We start from the raw sequence: 16,065 nt of genomic DNA, 5'->3' as shown, positions 1-16,065 counted from the left end.
TCAAATTAAGTTTTACTGTATTAAGTAACACTCTGGGGGAGAAAGGTAGAAAAATATTCAGAAGGGATAGGCCAGACTACAAATTTACCATTTTAATAAGCAATGTAATAAACAAACATGATGGATTATTTTGGATATTCAGTAACAAAAGAAATGTAAGTATAAACTGAGTATAAAAACAATTATAAGGAAGCTACTATAAAAGCTGCATAGTTAGTATGAAAAATACCCAATCTTATGAGCATTCTAATTAACTGCCAAAAAGGAGAAATTTAAAATAAAATGGCATAATACTGTTAAATCTTTTCTTCCTGAGGAAATCAGTTTTCAGAAAGAAGCTTAAAGCATCTGCCTTCGGCTCAGATCATGATGGTCCTGGGATCAAGCCCCGCATAGGGCTCCTTGCTCAGCTGGGGGCCTGATTATCCTTCTCCCTCTGCCTGTTGCTCCCCGTTTGTACTCTCTCTCTCTGTAAAATAAATAAATAAAATCTTAAAAAAATAAGCTTAAAAATTTCTATTTGGTGCTGAAAAGTTTCTTTTTTCAACATATATGTAAGTTCTATTTTAAAAAAGTAAAGAATCTGTCAAAGTGTATGAATTCTGAAAATGTTAACAGAAAATCGAAAAGAATAACTTACTTTATTTCAAGTTGTTTTATTTTATTTTCTGCTGTCTTAAGTTTTAGTTGAAGATCATCTTTTGAACGCTCTGCAAGCAGGCATCTTTGGTGCATTTCTTCTAGTTTTCTGTAATCACTTTCATTTACTCTGCCTTCATGGTAAATCTGCAAAAGATTATATTTATATTACCTTACACAGGACACAGTGCTTTGACTTTAGCACACTTGTCTGGGAATGTAGGAGAATTAGGGAACTGTGTCTTTTCTTTACCTGTTGTCTTTAGTCTTGTTTTATATTTCCTCAAATAAGCCTGTTCCTTTCTATGTCATGTGATTTTAAAACTTCATCACAACCATGATGTATAGTAGGTAGCAATCTAAATAGGATCTATCCCTATTCCATAACAGATAATAACTCGGAAGGAATCAGCATCACAGGAGACTGGTGACCCTAAGGGTCCTACCCAGAACATGACATATATATTTTTGCTGTGTGCTGCTTTGTAAGTGACTCTTTTACTATCTGATGTCATGATCTTTTTATGCCAGTAATACAGATATGTCACATGCTTTTTATATTATGTAGTTCTTCTTTGAAATTAAATTCTGACTCTACCATTCACTATTTGTTAGCATGGGTAAGTTACTTAACTTCTACGAAAGTTCCTAATGCAGCACTTAAAACACAATATATGCTGCAACAAGTTTCGTTTCCCTTTTTTCCCAAGGCATTTTAAAAGAGTGGGATATTTACTGATGATAAAAAAGGTATTTAAGTAAGAAATACAATTTTAAACCATAGAATTTTCACATTATTTTTTCTCAAATATTGGGATATTTTCCTACTTAAGAAATGAAAATCTACACTTTTAAAGGGTTAAAATCAGAGTAATGTTATAATTTTCTGGTTATATATACTTGTTTTTTTGGATAGCTTAAACCCAATAAAAGTTGGCATTAAATTTAAAAACAGAAGGGAGACCAAGTAAAATTTACTATTGGGATGAAGTTTAAACAAGGAATATAGCTACTTCATAAAACTTATACATTTAAGTAAAAAGTGCAAATACTGTGGCTATTCTTACAAAGAAATGTACTCAGGCAATACTAGTATTTAAGTGCTGACTGTGAATATATTTCAAATAAAAACACTCCCTTACAATGTAGGGGTTGCTACTAAATAGTGTGATGAAAGTGGAGAGTAATAGTGAGCATTTGCAGCTGAGTTGTAGGTAGGTATTTTTTCTGTTTTACCTTTTCTAGTTCTTCTTCCACGGCTTTTTTCTCCCTAATGGCTTGTTCAATTTGGCTTTGTTTTTCACCACATTCCTATAAATTCAATTCATATTGTAAATAAATATGTTTGTAAAATCTTAAGAAAAAATAGATGAATAAAATGATTTGCTCATTACAAGAATACCACACTTACCCTATCAATACAGCAGGACCATATTGATTATTAAACAAAAACAAAAAAACCTCTATCTTCAAAGAGCTACCTATCTCAGGAGTTCTAACTAAACATTCTAAATTGGTGACATAGGTTGAAGGATTCCAGAGAGAAAAAAAAGTAAGAACCTTTTCTCATATTAGTTTTATTCATATACACTTATCACGTATTTTAAAAGGGAACATAGATCTGGACAGTAACAAAACACCCTGAGGACAACCTGTGGCCTTAAAAGACACACAGGTATTTAAAGTCTAAAACTTTTTTGGGGGGGCAAAAAACGGAGCCTGAATGGCTTAGTTGGTAAGCGTCTGACTCTTGATCTTGGCTCAGGTCATGATCTCAGGGTTGTGAGATCAAGTCCTGCATTGGGCTCTGTGCTCAGTGGGGAGTCTGATCAAGATCCTCTCTCTCCCTCTCCCTCTGCCCCTCCCCTCCTCAGCTTACATATTCTCTCAAAAAAAAAAAAAAAAAGCCAATGGACACAGTAAAAGTTTTATTAGCAGGATCATGAAACATTTCTGCTCAAAAGGTTTTAATCAGTAAAACTGAGCAAGCAAGCATATCAATCAGTTGATAAAATTTAGTATTTTGCAAATGAGAGTAAAACTGAAAATAACCATTATAATGACTGGTTTCTCATAGCTATTTGTTTTTATCTATTTATTTTTGAGAATGGGTGTGATTATTTTCTACTAATTGTAAATTATGATTTGGATGAACATCCTTACTGGCAGTACACTACTGATATTCAATTATCTTTAGCATAACTTTATTTTACAGAGTACTGTATATCAGTTTTTTTAATTTTAAAATGAGCTTCTAAATTGTGACCCCAAATGAACTCTGATTATAATGAATTAACCTAATGTTACTTAATCCTATGTTACGAATCAGATGATTAATCTAAATTTCTTTCATTAGAGCGGAATTGTTAGTGTACAAGAAATGAAACTTTAGTGTTCATACAGTTCATACAGAAACTTATATGTTCATACAGTAAATTGCTAATCTATGGAAAGCGGTTTTATGGTGTAAAATTTGGGATTTCTCCTATGTTCATAACTCATCTTGTGTGATTAATAGACTATTTTTAGAGCAGTTTTAGGTTAACAGCAAATTGAGAAGTTATAGATTTCTGCCATACTTCTTGCCCCCATATATGCAGAGCCCTCCCCCATTTTCAACATCCCTCACTGTAGTGGTACATTTACTGATACTGATGAACCTACACTGATACAACATTATCACTCAAAGCCCATAGTTTAGAGTTCACTCTTGGTGCTGTACATATGGGTCTGGACAAATTTATAATGACATGTATCCACCATTACAGTATCATACAGAAGTTACAAAACACTGTGGAGCCCCAAAACAGGGAGGGCAGCTTGTGCACCAGTGGCAATGCACACATACAGAGTAGTTTCACTGTTGTAAAAATCCTCTGTGCTTCACCTATGCTTATTCATCTCTCTCTCCTCCTAAACCCCTGATAGTATCTTTTTACTATCTCCATACTTTTGCCTTTCCCAGAATGTCAGTTGGAGTCACAATATGTAGGCTTTTCAGACTAGCTTCTTTTACTTAATAATATGCATTTTCGTTTCCTCCATGTCTTCTCATGACTTGATAGTTCATTTCTTTTTAGTGCTGAATAATACTCCCATTGTCTGGATGTACCAGTTTATTTGCCATTTGTGTGGACATCTTGGCTGCTTCCAAGTTTTGGCAACTGTGAAGAAAGCTGCTATAAACACTCATGTTTAGGTTTTTGTGTGGATATAAGTTTTCAGCTCCTTTGGGTAAATACAGAAGATTGCAATTGTTGGACCATATTGTAATATGGTAATATGGACCATATTTAGTTTTGTAAGAAACCATCACACTGCCTTCAAAAGTGGCTATACCATTTTGCACTCCCACCAGCAATGAATGAGAATTCCTGTTGATCCACATCTTTCCCAGAGTTTGGTGGTATCAGTATTCTGAATTTTGGCCATGGTAATAGGTATATCAGGTACCTATGTGATATGAGTAACAGCTCATTATTGTTTTAGTTTGCATTTCCCTGGTGAAATATGGTGTGTAGCATCTTTTCATATGCTTATATGCCACCTGTATATCTTCTCTGGTGGGGTGTCTGTTAAGATCTTTGGTCCACTTTTTTTTTTTATTATGTTCAGTTAGCCACTGTATAGTGCATCATTAGCTTTTGAGTAGGGTTCAATGATTCATTAGTTGCATATAACACCCAGTGCTCATCACATATGCCCACTTTTTTTTTTTTTTTTTTTAAAGATGGAAGAAGTAGTGGAGACAGGATCAATGTTAAGGAGGAAGGATTTGGAAAGAAGGAGGTTTTACAAGATTTTATTTATTTATTTGACAGAGAGAGAGAGATCACAAGCAGGGAGAGAGGCAGGCAGAGAGAGAGGAGGAAGCAAGCTCCCCGCTGAGCAGAGAGTCTGATGCAGGGCTCAATCCCAGGACCCTGAGATCATGACCTGAGCCAAAGGCAGAGGCTTAACCCACTGAGCCACCCAGGCGCCCCCACATGTACTCACTTTTTAATTGAGTTTTCTTATTATTGAATTTTAAAAAATTTTCATATATTTTGGTTAATAGTTCTTTATCTGCTATGCCTTTTGCAAATATTTTCTCCCAGTCTGTGGTTGGAATTTTCATTCTCTTGACAGAGTCTTTCACAGAGAAATTTTTCATTTTAATGAAGTCCAACTTATCACTTGTTTCATGGGTCATGCCTTAGATGCTGTATCCAAAAATTTATCGTCAAACCCAAAATCATCTAGATTTTCTTCTATTTACCTTTTAGGAATTTTAAAGTTTTCTGTTTCATATTTAGGTCTATGACCCATTTTGAATTAATTTTGTTGGAGGGTGTAAGGTCTATGTCCATATTCATTCTTATACATGTGACTGTCTAATTGTCCTAGCACCATTTGTTAAAAAGACTCTCTTTGCACCATTGTATTATTGCCTTTGCATCTTTGTCAATGATTAGCTGACTGCATTTATGTGGGTCTATATTTTATTCCATTCTAGATTCTGTATTTTATTCCACTGATCTATTTGTCTGTTTTTTTCACCAACATCCTACTAGCTTGATTACTATAGCTATAAAGTAATTCTTGAAATATGGTAGTGTCAGTCTTTTGATTTTTTTTTTTAATTCTTCAATATTGTATTGGCTATTTTGGATCTTTTGTCCCTCCAGATAAGCTTTATTTATTTATTTAAAAATAATTATTATTTTTTGAATTTTTATTTAAATTCTCATTAGTAACATACAGTGCAATATTGGTTTCAAGAGTAGAATTCAGTGCTTCATCGTTTACATACAATACCTAGTGCTCAACATAATAAGCGCCTTCCTTAATACCCATCACCCATTTAGCCCATCCTTCACCCACCTCCCTCCATTGGCCCTCAGTTTGTTCTCTATTTTTTTTTTCTTTTTCAAGATTTTATTCATTTGAGAGGGATGGGGGGAGAGAGAGAGAGAGAGTGTGTGTGTGCATGTGTGCATTCATGGGGGAGGGGCAGGCAGGCAGAGGGAGAATCAGACTCCCTGCTGAGTTGGGAGCCAAGCAGGGAGCCTGACCTGGGACTCAATCTCAGGATCTTGGGATAATGACCTGAGCTGAAGGCAAACACTTAATGAACTAAGCCACCTAGGTGCCCCATTCTCTATTGTTAAGAGTCTCCTATGATTTGTTTTCCTCTCTCTCTCTCTCTCTCTCTCTTCCCTCCCCCTTCCCATACATTCATTTCTTTCTTAAATTCCCCATATGAGTGAGATCATATGGTATTTGTCTTTCTCTGACTTATTTTGCTTAGTATAATACACTCTAACTTTACCCACTTTGTTGCAAATGGCAAGATTTCATTCTTTTTGATGGCTGAGTAACATTCCTATATATTTACACACACACACACACACACACACACACACACAACCCCACCTCTTCTTTATCCATTCATCAGTCAATGGACATTTGTGCTCTTTCTGTAGTTTGGCTACTGTTGATAATGCTGCTATATACAGTGAGGTGTATATACCCATTCAAATCTGTATTCTTCTATCATTTGGGTAAATACCTAGTACTGTAACTATTGAATCATAACATCGTTCTATTTTTAATGTTTTGAGGAACCTCCACACTGTTTCCACAGAAGCTGTACCAGTTTGCATTTCCACCAACAATGCATGAGTGTTCTACTTTCTCTGTATCCTCCCCAACACCTGTTTCTTGTGCTATTAATTTTAGCCATTCTGATAGGTGTGAGGTGGTATCTCATTATGGTTTTGACTTGTATTTCCCTGATAATGAGTGACGCTGAGCGTCTTTTCATGTGTCTGTTAGCCATCTGGATGTCTTCTTTGGAAAAGTATCTATTCGTGTCTTCTGCCTCTTTCTTAACTGGATTATTTGTTTTTGGGTGTTGAGTTTGATAAGTTCTTTATAGATTCTGGATACTAACCCTTTCCTCCAGATAAACTTTAGAGTCAGTTTGTCACTATCCAGAAAATAACGTGCTAGGATATGACTGGGATTGTACTCAATCTATAGATCAGACTGGGAAGAACTGACATTTTGACTTTGAGTCTTCCTATCCATGAACATGGGCTATCTCTTCATTTATTTACTTCTTCATTGATACCTTCCATCAGAGTTTTCCTCATATAGATTTTGCTAGATATATAACTAACTTTTTATGTACTAAGTTAAATGGCACTGTTTTTTTTTAATTTTTTTTTCCATGTTCCAAAATTGTTTATGCACCACACCCAGTGCTCCATGCAATACGAGCCCTCCATAATACCCACCCCCAGGCTCACCCAAACCCCCACCCTTACCCCTCTAAAACCCTCAGTTTGTTTCTCAGAGTCCACAGTCTCTCATGGTTTGTCTCCCCCTCCAATTTCCCCCAACTCACTTTTCCTCTCCATCTCCCAAAGTCCTCTGTGTTATTCCTTATGCTCCACACATAAGTGAAACCATATGATAATTGACTTTCTCTGCTTGACTTATTTCACTCAGCATAATCTCCTCCAGTCCCATCCATGTTGATACTAAAGTTGGGCACTGTGTTTTTAATTTAAAATTCCATTTGTTCATTGTCGGTATATGGGAAAACAATTTCCTTTTGTATATTAACTCCGTATCCTACAACCTTGTATGCCAAAATTGCTTCTTTGTTCCATGTTTTTTTGGTTCTTTTTTTGGTTTGTTTTCTACATAGACAATCATGTCATCTGCAAACAAATTTCTCCCTTCCCAATCTGTACAACTTTTATTTTCTTTTTCAGTCAAATTGCATTAGCTAATGTTTCCAGCTTGACGCTGAAAAGCAGTGGTGAGAGGGCATATGATTGCTTTGTTCCTGATCTACTGGGAAAGCTTTGGTTTCAGAGCTATAGGCTTTTTGTAGATATTCTTTGCTAAGTTGAGTAAGTTCCCCTCTGTTTCTAGTGTACTGGGAGTTTTTGTCATGAATGGGGGTTAGATTTTGTCAAATGCTTTTTCTGCAGCTATTGATATGATTCTCATATGATTTTTAATATAGGTATTAATAACAAGGTTGGATCCCACTTCTGAAACTGGTGAATGATATATAAAGAAAGGTTTGTGATAAATACATTATGCATCTCTCTCCACCCAATCCACCATTTCATGGATAAATGACAACTAAAAGAATATTGGGTTAACCTCATATAACAAAGTTAAAATAAGACAGTAACTTGAAACCTTTACAGAGACATACATTAATTCTATTAAAAATTCACTGTAATACCAAAGCAAACATTTAAAATTACTATTATTAAAAAGCTTTCATGGATATTTGCTATTAATCCCCACCAATATTCTTATCTTTTGGGAAAGATATGATCAAATGATACTAAATATTTTTTCAAGTACACATGGAGTATTTTCAAAATCATACCCTATAGTCTACCATAAAGAAAATCATAAAAAATATTAAGAACCAATATCATATAGATTATAATCTGTGGCATCTATTTAACTGGATTAGAAAATAATAAAAAGATATCTAAATACCTACGGATGTGGAGATTCAAAATTAAAAAAAATTTTTTTTTAAATTCACCGATCCAAAAAAGATCATAATGAACTTTTCATTTAACTTGTATAAAATTAATAACTAATCTTCTTACTCATTTGCTGTAGATTAACAGCAATCTCTGTTAGTTGGCAGAATTAAAACCTTGAGTATTCTTAGAAGAAATTGTACCCTGTAGGAGAAAGTAAAAGCTGTGCTGCTTTCCAAGGGAGATATGTGACTAGACTGGCTCTGGCCTTTTCTTAAATCTATCAAAAAATCTGCACACTAACCTAAAACACAAGTTTTTCTTCTTCCTATCAGCATAACTTAGTTTTGGGTTAGCTAAAGTATGCTTAACTTCTCTCCTTGACTTCATCTTTATGGTTCAGGTGGTAAAATTGGTACGTAAGAATATGTCAAAAGCTGATGTCAGGTTATTATGTCTCAAACCGTAGTCTGAGTTTTTGCGTTACCTGAGAAAATCTGCTTTTTAAAGTAGTTGAATACACTTTTCAATTAATCAGTACAGTTTTCCCCATGTAATCAATAAGACATCAGATAATACTTAGTATCTTTAGAAAAATCCATCTTAGGGGCCCCCTGGGTGGCTCAGTGGGTTAAGCCTCTGCCTTCGGCCTAGGTTATGATCTCGGAGTCTTGGGATCGAGCCCCACATCAGGCTCTCTACTCAGTGGGAGGCCTGCTTCTCTCTCTCTCTCTCTCTCTCTCTGCCTACTTGTGATCTGTCAAATACGTAAATAAAATCTTAAAAAAAAAAAGAAAAATCGATCTTAGCTATGGATTACAATTGTTTTACTATAAATTGTAAGAAATACTTCATAATAAACTGAAAATTTTTTGCTTTGAAGTGAGTTTATATAACTCTGGTTGTGGCTATTAAGAGTTATTATACTTAAAATCTCTGCAGATCTTATCCAACACACATTCCTTTGGCAAATGAGAAAGAAATAGTGTTCTTGTCCCTCCAGAGTTTACAAGCCATTAAATGATGTTGGATTGGGGTAGGATCTTCTTTTTCTAAGCTGTGAGTCTGTTGATAGCTAAATCAGTTCACATAAGAGAAAAAGCAAAACAGCAAGGTGATAGAAGAGGAAGCAAAACTGAAAAACAACAAATAATTAGACATGACTAACTGGCCACACAGCATCCCATTAATTTTAGTTAATGTTCCTCCATCCTTAAAACAGATGACATTAAGCAAACAAAAAATAACACTGTTTCTTGTTCTATTACGATCAGGATCTATACACATAGACAAAAGTCTCATCACATCTCATTACAGAGTTTGTAGAATGTGGAAAATATGCTCCTTCTTTCAGAGTTCTTTAAATATCAGTCAATAAATATTAAAAAACATGCTGTGAAAAGACTAGGCTAGGCCATGGGGAAAATAAAAGGAGGCACAAGACTCTTCTACTCTGAGGTATTTACAATCTAATTGGGAAGTTAAGATTTTTATGAAGAAAGAGAACATAATGTAACATATTTATTACAAGACATAATTCACTGCTAAGTTTTACTGTAAAGATTAAAAGCAATATAGAGATTCAGAATATATATAGATATAGAGATTCAGAAAATATTAGAGTTTGTGAAGTTGAAAACGTCTTCCTAATCTCTGAAAATTCCTGTACTTTTATTCCCCTGTAAGCAAAGCTATTAAATTCCATTTCATCAAATCTTGTTATTAAATTTACATATTTAATTTCACCTCTAGACATACAAGTACTCTTTTCTTTTCTCTTCTTTGTCTATTTATCCTTCGGTACTCATTTCTTTTGGGTAGCTTGTCTTTCTTCTTTTCCACTGTCATATATACTTTTTCTTTCCCCCTCATCTCCCAAATGAACCTGGCATATGGTAGCAGTTGCAGATGGGTGCTTCAATAGCATTCTGTGTGTTCTTTGTCAAAAAAAGTAATTGTAGTAAAATGTGGTAAATGTCATCCATCTTTCCTGCTAGACCGTAAGTTCCAAGATTGCAGGTAACACATGTTTATTTTGATTTTTACTCTTCTCCAAACATCTAGTCTAATTCCTGGCTTAATAAGTATCATCTGAATGAACAAGAATGCCCATTATAAGATTCATTAAAATGTATCCTGGCCTTTAAAATAATCAATATTCAGGAGAAAATATCAATATAGTCTTCTAACATACCATTTGAAGGGCTGAAAGTTCTTCTGTTAGTCGAGAAATCTGTATGTTATACAGTTTTCTTGCACTTGCAACCTGTAAATTAAGACATTTACAAATTGTTTAGGTTCTCAAAAAATGATTAATGCCCAATAAAAATATTTAGGATAATTATTTTGATAAGAAATAAATATGTAACTTTTAGGTCATAAAAGTAAATAAACACATGGTATATTAAAGAGTCAATACCGTGATAGTGGTGGGAGTGAGTGTCTATTAAATTTTATCATATTAGAAGTGAAAACTGGGAAAAATTCAAAATATTTACTAATCTCCTTAAAGATAGTAACTGAGGGCATTACAGGTTAACATAAGTAACACATTTTATGAAAAATAAGTATATTTTCCAAAATTGAAAATTTTTTAGAAGAATGGTATTTTACATTTTTGCAAATTTCCTTAATGTCTGGTTCAACAGAAAACAGCTAGATTCTCATATCTACTTCTACGTTCAATCTGCTATGTTGCTACATATTGTTAGCCTCTGTAAAACAATACTGTATACTCATGAGAGAATGAGTATGAAAAAAGCAAACAGAAAATCCTAAGTATGAAAGTTAGATTTGACCTTGCAGAATCTCTGAACACCACCTTTTGAAAACTCCTGTCATAGAGCACTTTAAGAGAAAAACTGAGTTACACACTAAAAATATAACTAATAACTTTGAAGGCACTTTTGTTTTATAAACAGAAGAATATTTTTATATTGCACATATTACTTTGTGAGGGAAACTTAGTTGAATTAACATTTAAATTACTTCGGAAACAGTATGATTAATGTATACAGAATATTTTGAAGAATTATTTACATCTCATCAGGATGGTTCCTAACAATATATTTTTCTAATAACTACTCACACTTTTTAAAAAGACACAAGGAATACTGATACTGATGCTATGTCATCAGTAAACACGTATGATCTAAAGATTTTTGGAAATTTTCTAGGGGCTTATAAAATATACTATTTCTAAAACATGAGGTAAGCTTTCTTTATAACATTGACATATTTTATTACATTCACATACATTTAATTTGGTTAATTAATATGAGTTACTTTTCTGAAGACATGACAAATATCTGTGGGTCCCTCTGAGCTCCATTTTAGATTTTAATTTGGTACAAACTTTGCCTATGAATAATTATATGATGGATCAATCTATCCTATTTATGGGTCAGTGATAACCACAGTTTGCATTTACTGAAGTCTGATGTGTGAAGAACTGTTTAGAGTACTTATTTAAGTGTTATTACCTCATTAATTCTCACCAAGATTCTGATTAAGTAGTTATTATCCACATTATAGATGAGTAAGATTAAGGCACAAAGAAATTAAGTCATGGTTTTCAGGATATAAAAATTTTAGTTCCTATGAATGCAGTCATGTCTGTCTCTCACACCAAAAGTGTTCTTTTTAGTATCTAAAAATGATGCAGCTAGCATGAGGGTTTATGACCATAGTAGTAAATATATTTTGAAATATTTTTACAGTAATGCTGATAAATTCAGTGAATTAAACTATTCACACTTACTAAAAAGACTTTAGGATTACTGAAACTGATAGTATATCATCACTAAAATCCTATGCTGCAAAAGTCAAAGAAAATATTTTGAGATTAGTATCTGATAAAACACAATGTAAATCTTATTATGCGAGCAAATACACATATCTGAGAGGCAGTTCAATGTGACTGGGGTTCAGAAGTCTGTATGGGAACTAAAGTCACCTCTCTTACCCTAACCTCACTTTCCTTATTTTCTTTGATAATTTATGGATAGTAAGAGTATTTATAAACCAAACAGTAAGATAATTAACATGAGAAAGACATAGAAAAGGCCAATAATGGTGCAAATATTACCTAACTGGATGAATGTAATTTTGATCACAAATTTTAAGCGATGATTTAAAATCAAAAGAAAATCAAAAAAATAAAATAATGTTATTTTCACACATTAAGTTTCACTTGTTTGAGAGAGACTGGAAAAAAAATCTATTTTTGTATTTTAAAGAAACGACCTATTATCTCATTTTGTTTAGTTTTATAGCCAGAACATATTTTACTTTGTTAATAGAAAGATACTTTTAAAGTCATTAGACATAAGTAATCCCCAATTCAATAGATGGAGAACATGTCAAATTATGATAAGTGGGGCAATTATCACCAATATAGCTTAATATTTTCAAACAAAAACATTAAAAAATATATGTAAAGGGGAGGAGCAAGATGGCAGAGGAGTAGGAGACCTAAATTTCTCTGGTCCCAGGAATTCAGCTAGATAGTCATCAAACCATTCTGAACACCTACAAACTCAACAGGAGATCAAAGAGAAGAATAGCAGCAGTTATAGGAACACAAAAGACACCAATTTCTGGAAGATAGGACATGCGGAGAAGTGAATCTGAGGCAAAACACATGAAGACAGACCACAGGGAGAGGGGTCAGCTCCCAGCAAGTGATAGAGCAGTGGAGCACAAAATCAGAACTTTTAGAAGTCTGCTCTGCTAAGGGTCCGTCGCTCTAGAGGCTAAGTGGGGGTGGGGTGGGCTGAGGGGTGTGGAGCCTTCACTGGGACAGCGTGCTCTCAGGACTCGTGGGGTCACAGAAAGACCAGGGATGCCTGAGTGCAGCAGAGCTCCTAAGTAACAAGTGGGGAAGCCGGCTGCAGAGACAGAGTCAAGGAGGGGATGGCTCAGCTCGGGGTTACCTTAAAGTGTGATCCGAAGCACAGTTGGGGTACTACTCTTTGAGCAGGGACCCCACAAGTGACAGATCCAGGGAGAACCCCCCTTCCTTCACCAAGAGGGGTGGTGTGGGGGCACACTGCAGGAATCTGCTGGGTTTGGAGACTCCAACTGGGGCTGTGTGCCAGAGATAGAAACTCTTGGTCAAAGGCTGGGTGAGCTCAGAGTGCAGCTGGAGACCAGGGAGACAGGACTGATTGACTGCTTTACTCTGATGGCTCAGTGAAGGGGGTGGGAGGGTGAGCTCTCGGCTCCTCCAGGGCTGGAGACTGGGAGGCTGCCATCCTAATTCTCATCCTCCAAAGCTGTACAGAAAGCTTTAAGGCAAAAAGACTACCAGAGCAAACCCAAGCAGAGTACTTAGCCTGGCCCCAGGGAAGGGTGGTACAATTCTGCCTCAGGCAAAGACATCTGAGAATCCCTGCAGTAGGCCCCTCCTCCAGAAGATCAGCAAGAGCATCCAGTCAAGACCAAGTTCACCGAACAATGAGAACAGCACAACACCAGTGCTAGGGGAATACAGCACATAGAATTCATGGCTTTTCTCCCATGATTCTGTAGTCTTTCAAAGTCAAATTTTTAAAATTTTGGTTATTTTTTTCTTTTTCTATTTTTTTGAATGTTTCCTCTTTCCTATTTTAACCTATTTTACCTATTTTGTCTTATCAATACCATTTAAAAATCATTTTTAATTTTTATTTTTATAGTCATATTCTATCCCTTCATTGTATTTAACCTTATTTTTTTGTATACATATAAGCTTTCCTTTCTTTAAAATGTTGGGATACAGTTTCTTCTAACAGATATACCCTAAATCTAACATATGGTTTTGTTCTAGTCTCCAGCCTGATCACATTCTCTCCTTTTTTTTCTTTTCTCTTTTATCAACCAACTTATCTTATTCCTTTTTTAAAACCTTTTTAAATTTTCTTTTTCTTTTATTTTTAATAAAGATTTTATTTATTTATTTGACACAGACACAGTGAGAGAGGGAACACAGGCCGGGGAAGTGGGAGAGGGAGAAGAAGGCTTCCCACTAGCAGGGAGACTGATGCGGGGATCAATCCCAGGATCCTGGGATCATGACCCGAGCCAGAGGCAGATGCCTAATGACTGAGCCACCCAGGTGCCCCTAAAATTTTTTTAATTTTCATCTTTACAGTCATACTTCATCCCTTCATCATGTTTACCCATATATATGTATATATATATGGGTGTATATATATATATTTTTTTCTTTCTTTAACATTTTGGGAGGCATTTTCTTCTAACAGACTAAAATACACTGAAAATCAAGTGTGTGGCTCTGTTCTATTCACCATCCTAATCACAGCTACATATTTTTTTCCTTTCTTTTCATCCCAGATTCAAGTCTCTTTTGATTTGGTTAGTGTATACTTTTCTGGGGTCATTGTTACCCTTTTAGCATTTTGTTCTCTCATCCATCTACTCTTTTCTGGACAAAATGTCAAGGCAGAAAAACTCACCTAAAAAAAAAAAAAAAAAAAAAAAGAACAAGAGGCAGTACCGACAGCTGGGGACCTGGTCAATATGGACATTAGTTAGATGTCAGAACTAGAGTTCAGAATGACAATTATAAAAATGCTAGCTGGGCTTGAATAAAACATAGAAGATATCAGAGAATCCCTTTCTGGAGAAATAAAAGTTAAAATCTAACTAAGATGAAATTTAAAAAGCTATTAATGAGGTGCAATCAAAACTGGAGGCTCTTACTGCTAGGATAAATGAGGCAGAAGAGAGAATTAGTGATATAGAAGACAAAATAATAGAGAATAAAGAAGCTGAGAAACAGAGAGATAAACATCTACTAGATCATGAGGGGAGAATCTGAAAGATAAGTGATACCACAAGATGAAACGGTATTAAAATAATTGGGATCCCAGAAGAAGAAAGAGAGAGGGGGTTAAAAGGGATATTGGAGCAAGCTATAGCAGGAACTTCCCTAATTCCAGGAAGGAAATAAGCATCAAAATGCAGGAGGTACAGAGAACCCCCTCAAAATCAATAAAAATAGGTCTACACCCCATCATCTAATAGTAAAACTTACAAGTTTCAGTGACAAAGAAAAAATCCTGACAGCAGCTTGGGACAAGATGTCTGTAACCTAAAATGGTAGAAATATTAGACTGGCAGCAGACCTATCCACAGAGACCTGGCAGGGCAGAAAGGATATAATATACTGGCATGATATATTCAAAGCACTAAATGAGAAAAATTTGCAGCCAAGAATCTTATATCCAGCTGGGCTGTCATTGAAAATAGAATGAGAAATAAAAAGCTTCCAGGACAAACAAAAACTAAAAGAATTTGCGAAGACCAAACCAGCCCTACAGGAAATACTTAAAGGGGTCCTCTAAGCAAAGAGAAAGCCTAAAAGTAACAGATCGGAAAGGAGGCAGAGACAAAACACAGTAACAGTCACTTTACAGACAACACAATAGCACTGAATTCATATCTTATCCTGAATGTAAAGGCTAAATATTCCAATCAAAAGACATAAGGAATCAGAATGGATAAAAAAAACAAGACCCATCAATATGCTGTCTGCAAGAAACTCAATTTAGACCCAAAGACACCTCCAGATTTAAAGTGAGGGGGTGGAAAACAATTTACCATGCTAATGGACATCAAAAGAAGGTTGGGGTGGCAATCCTTCTATCAGATAAATTAGATTTTAGCCAAAGACTATAATAATAGATGAGGAAGGACACTATATCATACTTAAAGGGTCTGTCCAACAAGAAGACCTAACGGTTTTAAATATCCATGCCCCTAACATGGGAGCAGCCAACTATATAAACCAATTAATAACAAAATCAAAGAAGTACATAGACAATAATATAATAATTGTAGGGAACTTTAACACCCTCCTTACTGAAATGGACAGCATCTAAGCAAAAGATCAACAAGGAAATAAAGGCTTTAAATG

General features: G+C 35.0%; 1 protein-coding gene across 2 annotated transcripts in view; it reads right to left on the bottom strand.

The window, feature by feature from the left end:
* LOC111154238 (sodium channel and clathrin linker 1) overlaps window positions 1-16,065 on the bottom strand; it is a 191,423-nt gene that overhangs the window by 65,282 nt on the left and 110,076 nt on the right. For both annotated transcript variants that reach the window (XM_022513725.1, XM_022513735.1), the window contains 3 exons: window positions 10,339-10,410; window positions 1,876-1,950; window positions 641-786 (listed from right to left, as the gene is read on the bottom strand). In XM_022513725.1, coding sequence (XP_022369433.1) covers window positions 641-786; window positions 1,876-1,950; window positions 10,339-10,410 — 293 coding nt within the window. The remainder of the gene's footprint in view (window positions 1-640; window positions 787-1,875; window positions 1,951-10,338; window positions 10,411-16,065) is intronic.

The sequence above is a fragment of the Enhydra lutris genome, unplaced genomic scaffold (genome assembly GCF_002288905.1).
Source record: "Enhydra lutris kenyoni isolate GAN:26980312 unplaced genomic scaffold, ASM228890v2 scaffoldscaffold3, whole genome shotgun sequence".
In the NCBI taxonomy this organism is placed as follows: domain Eukaryota; kingdom Metazoa; phylum Chordata; class Mammalia; order Carnivora; family Mustelidae; genus Enhydra; species Enhydra lutris.
Note: the sequence above shows the minus strand (reverse complement) of the source record. Positions and strands in the feature narration are given on the sequence as shown.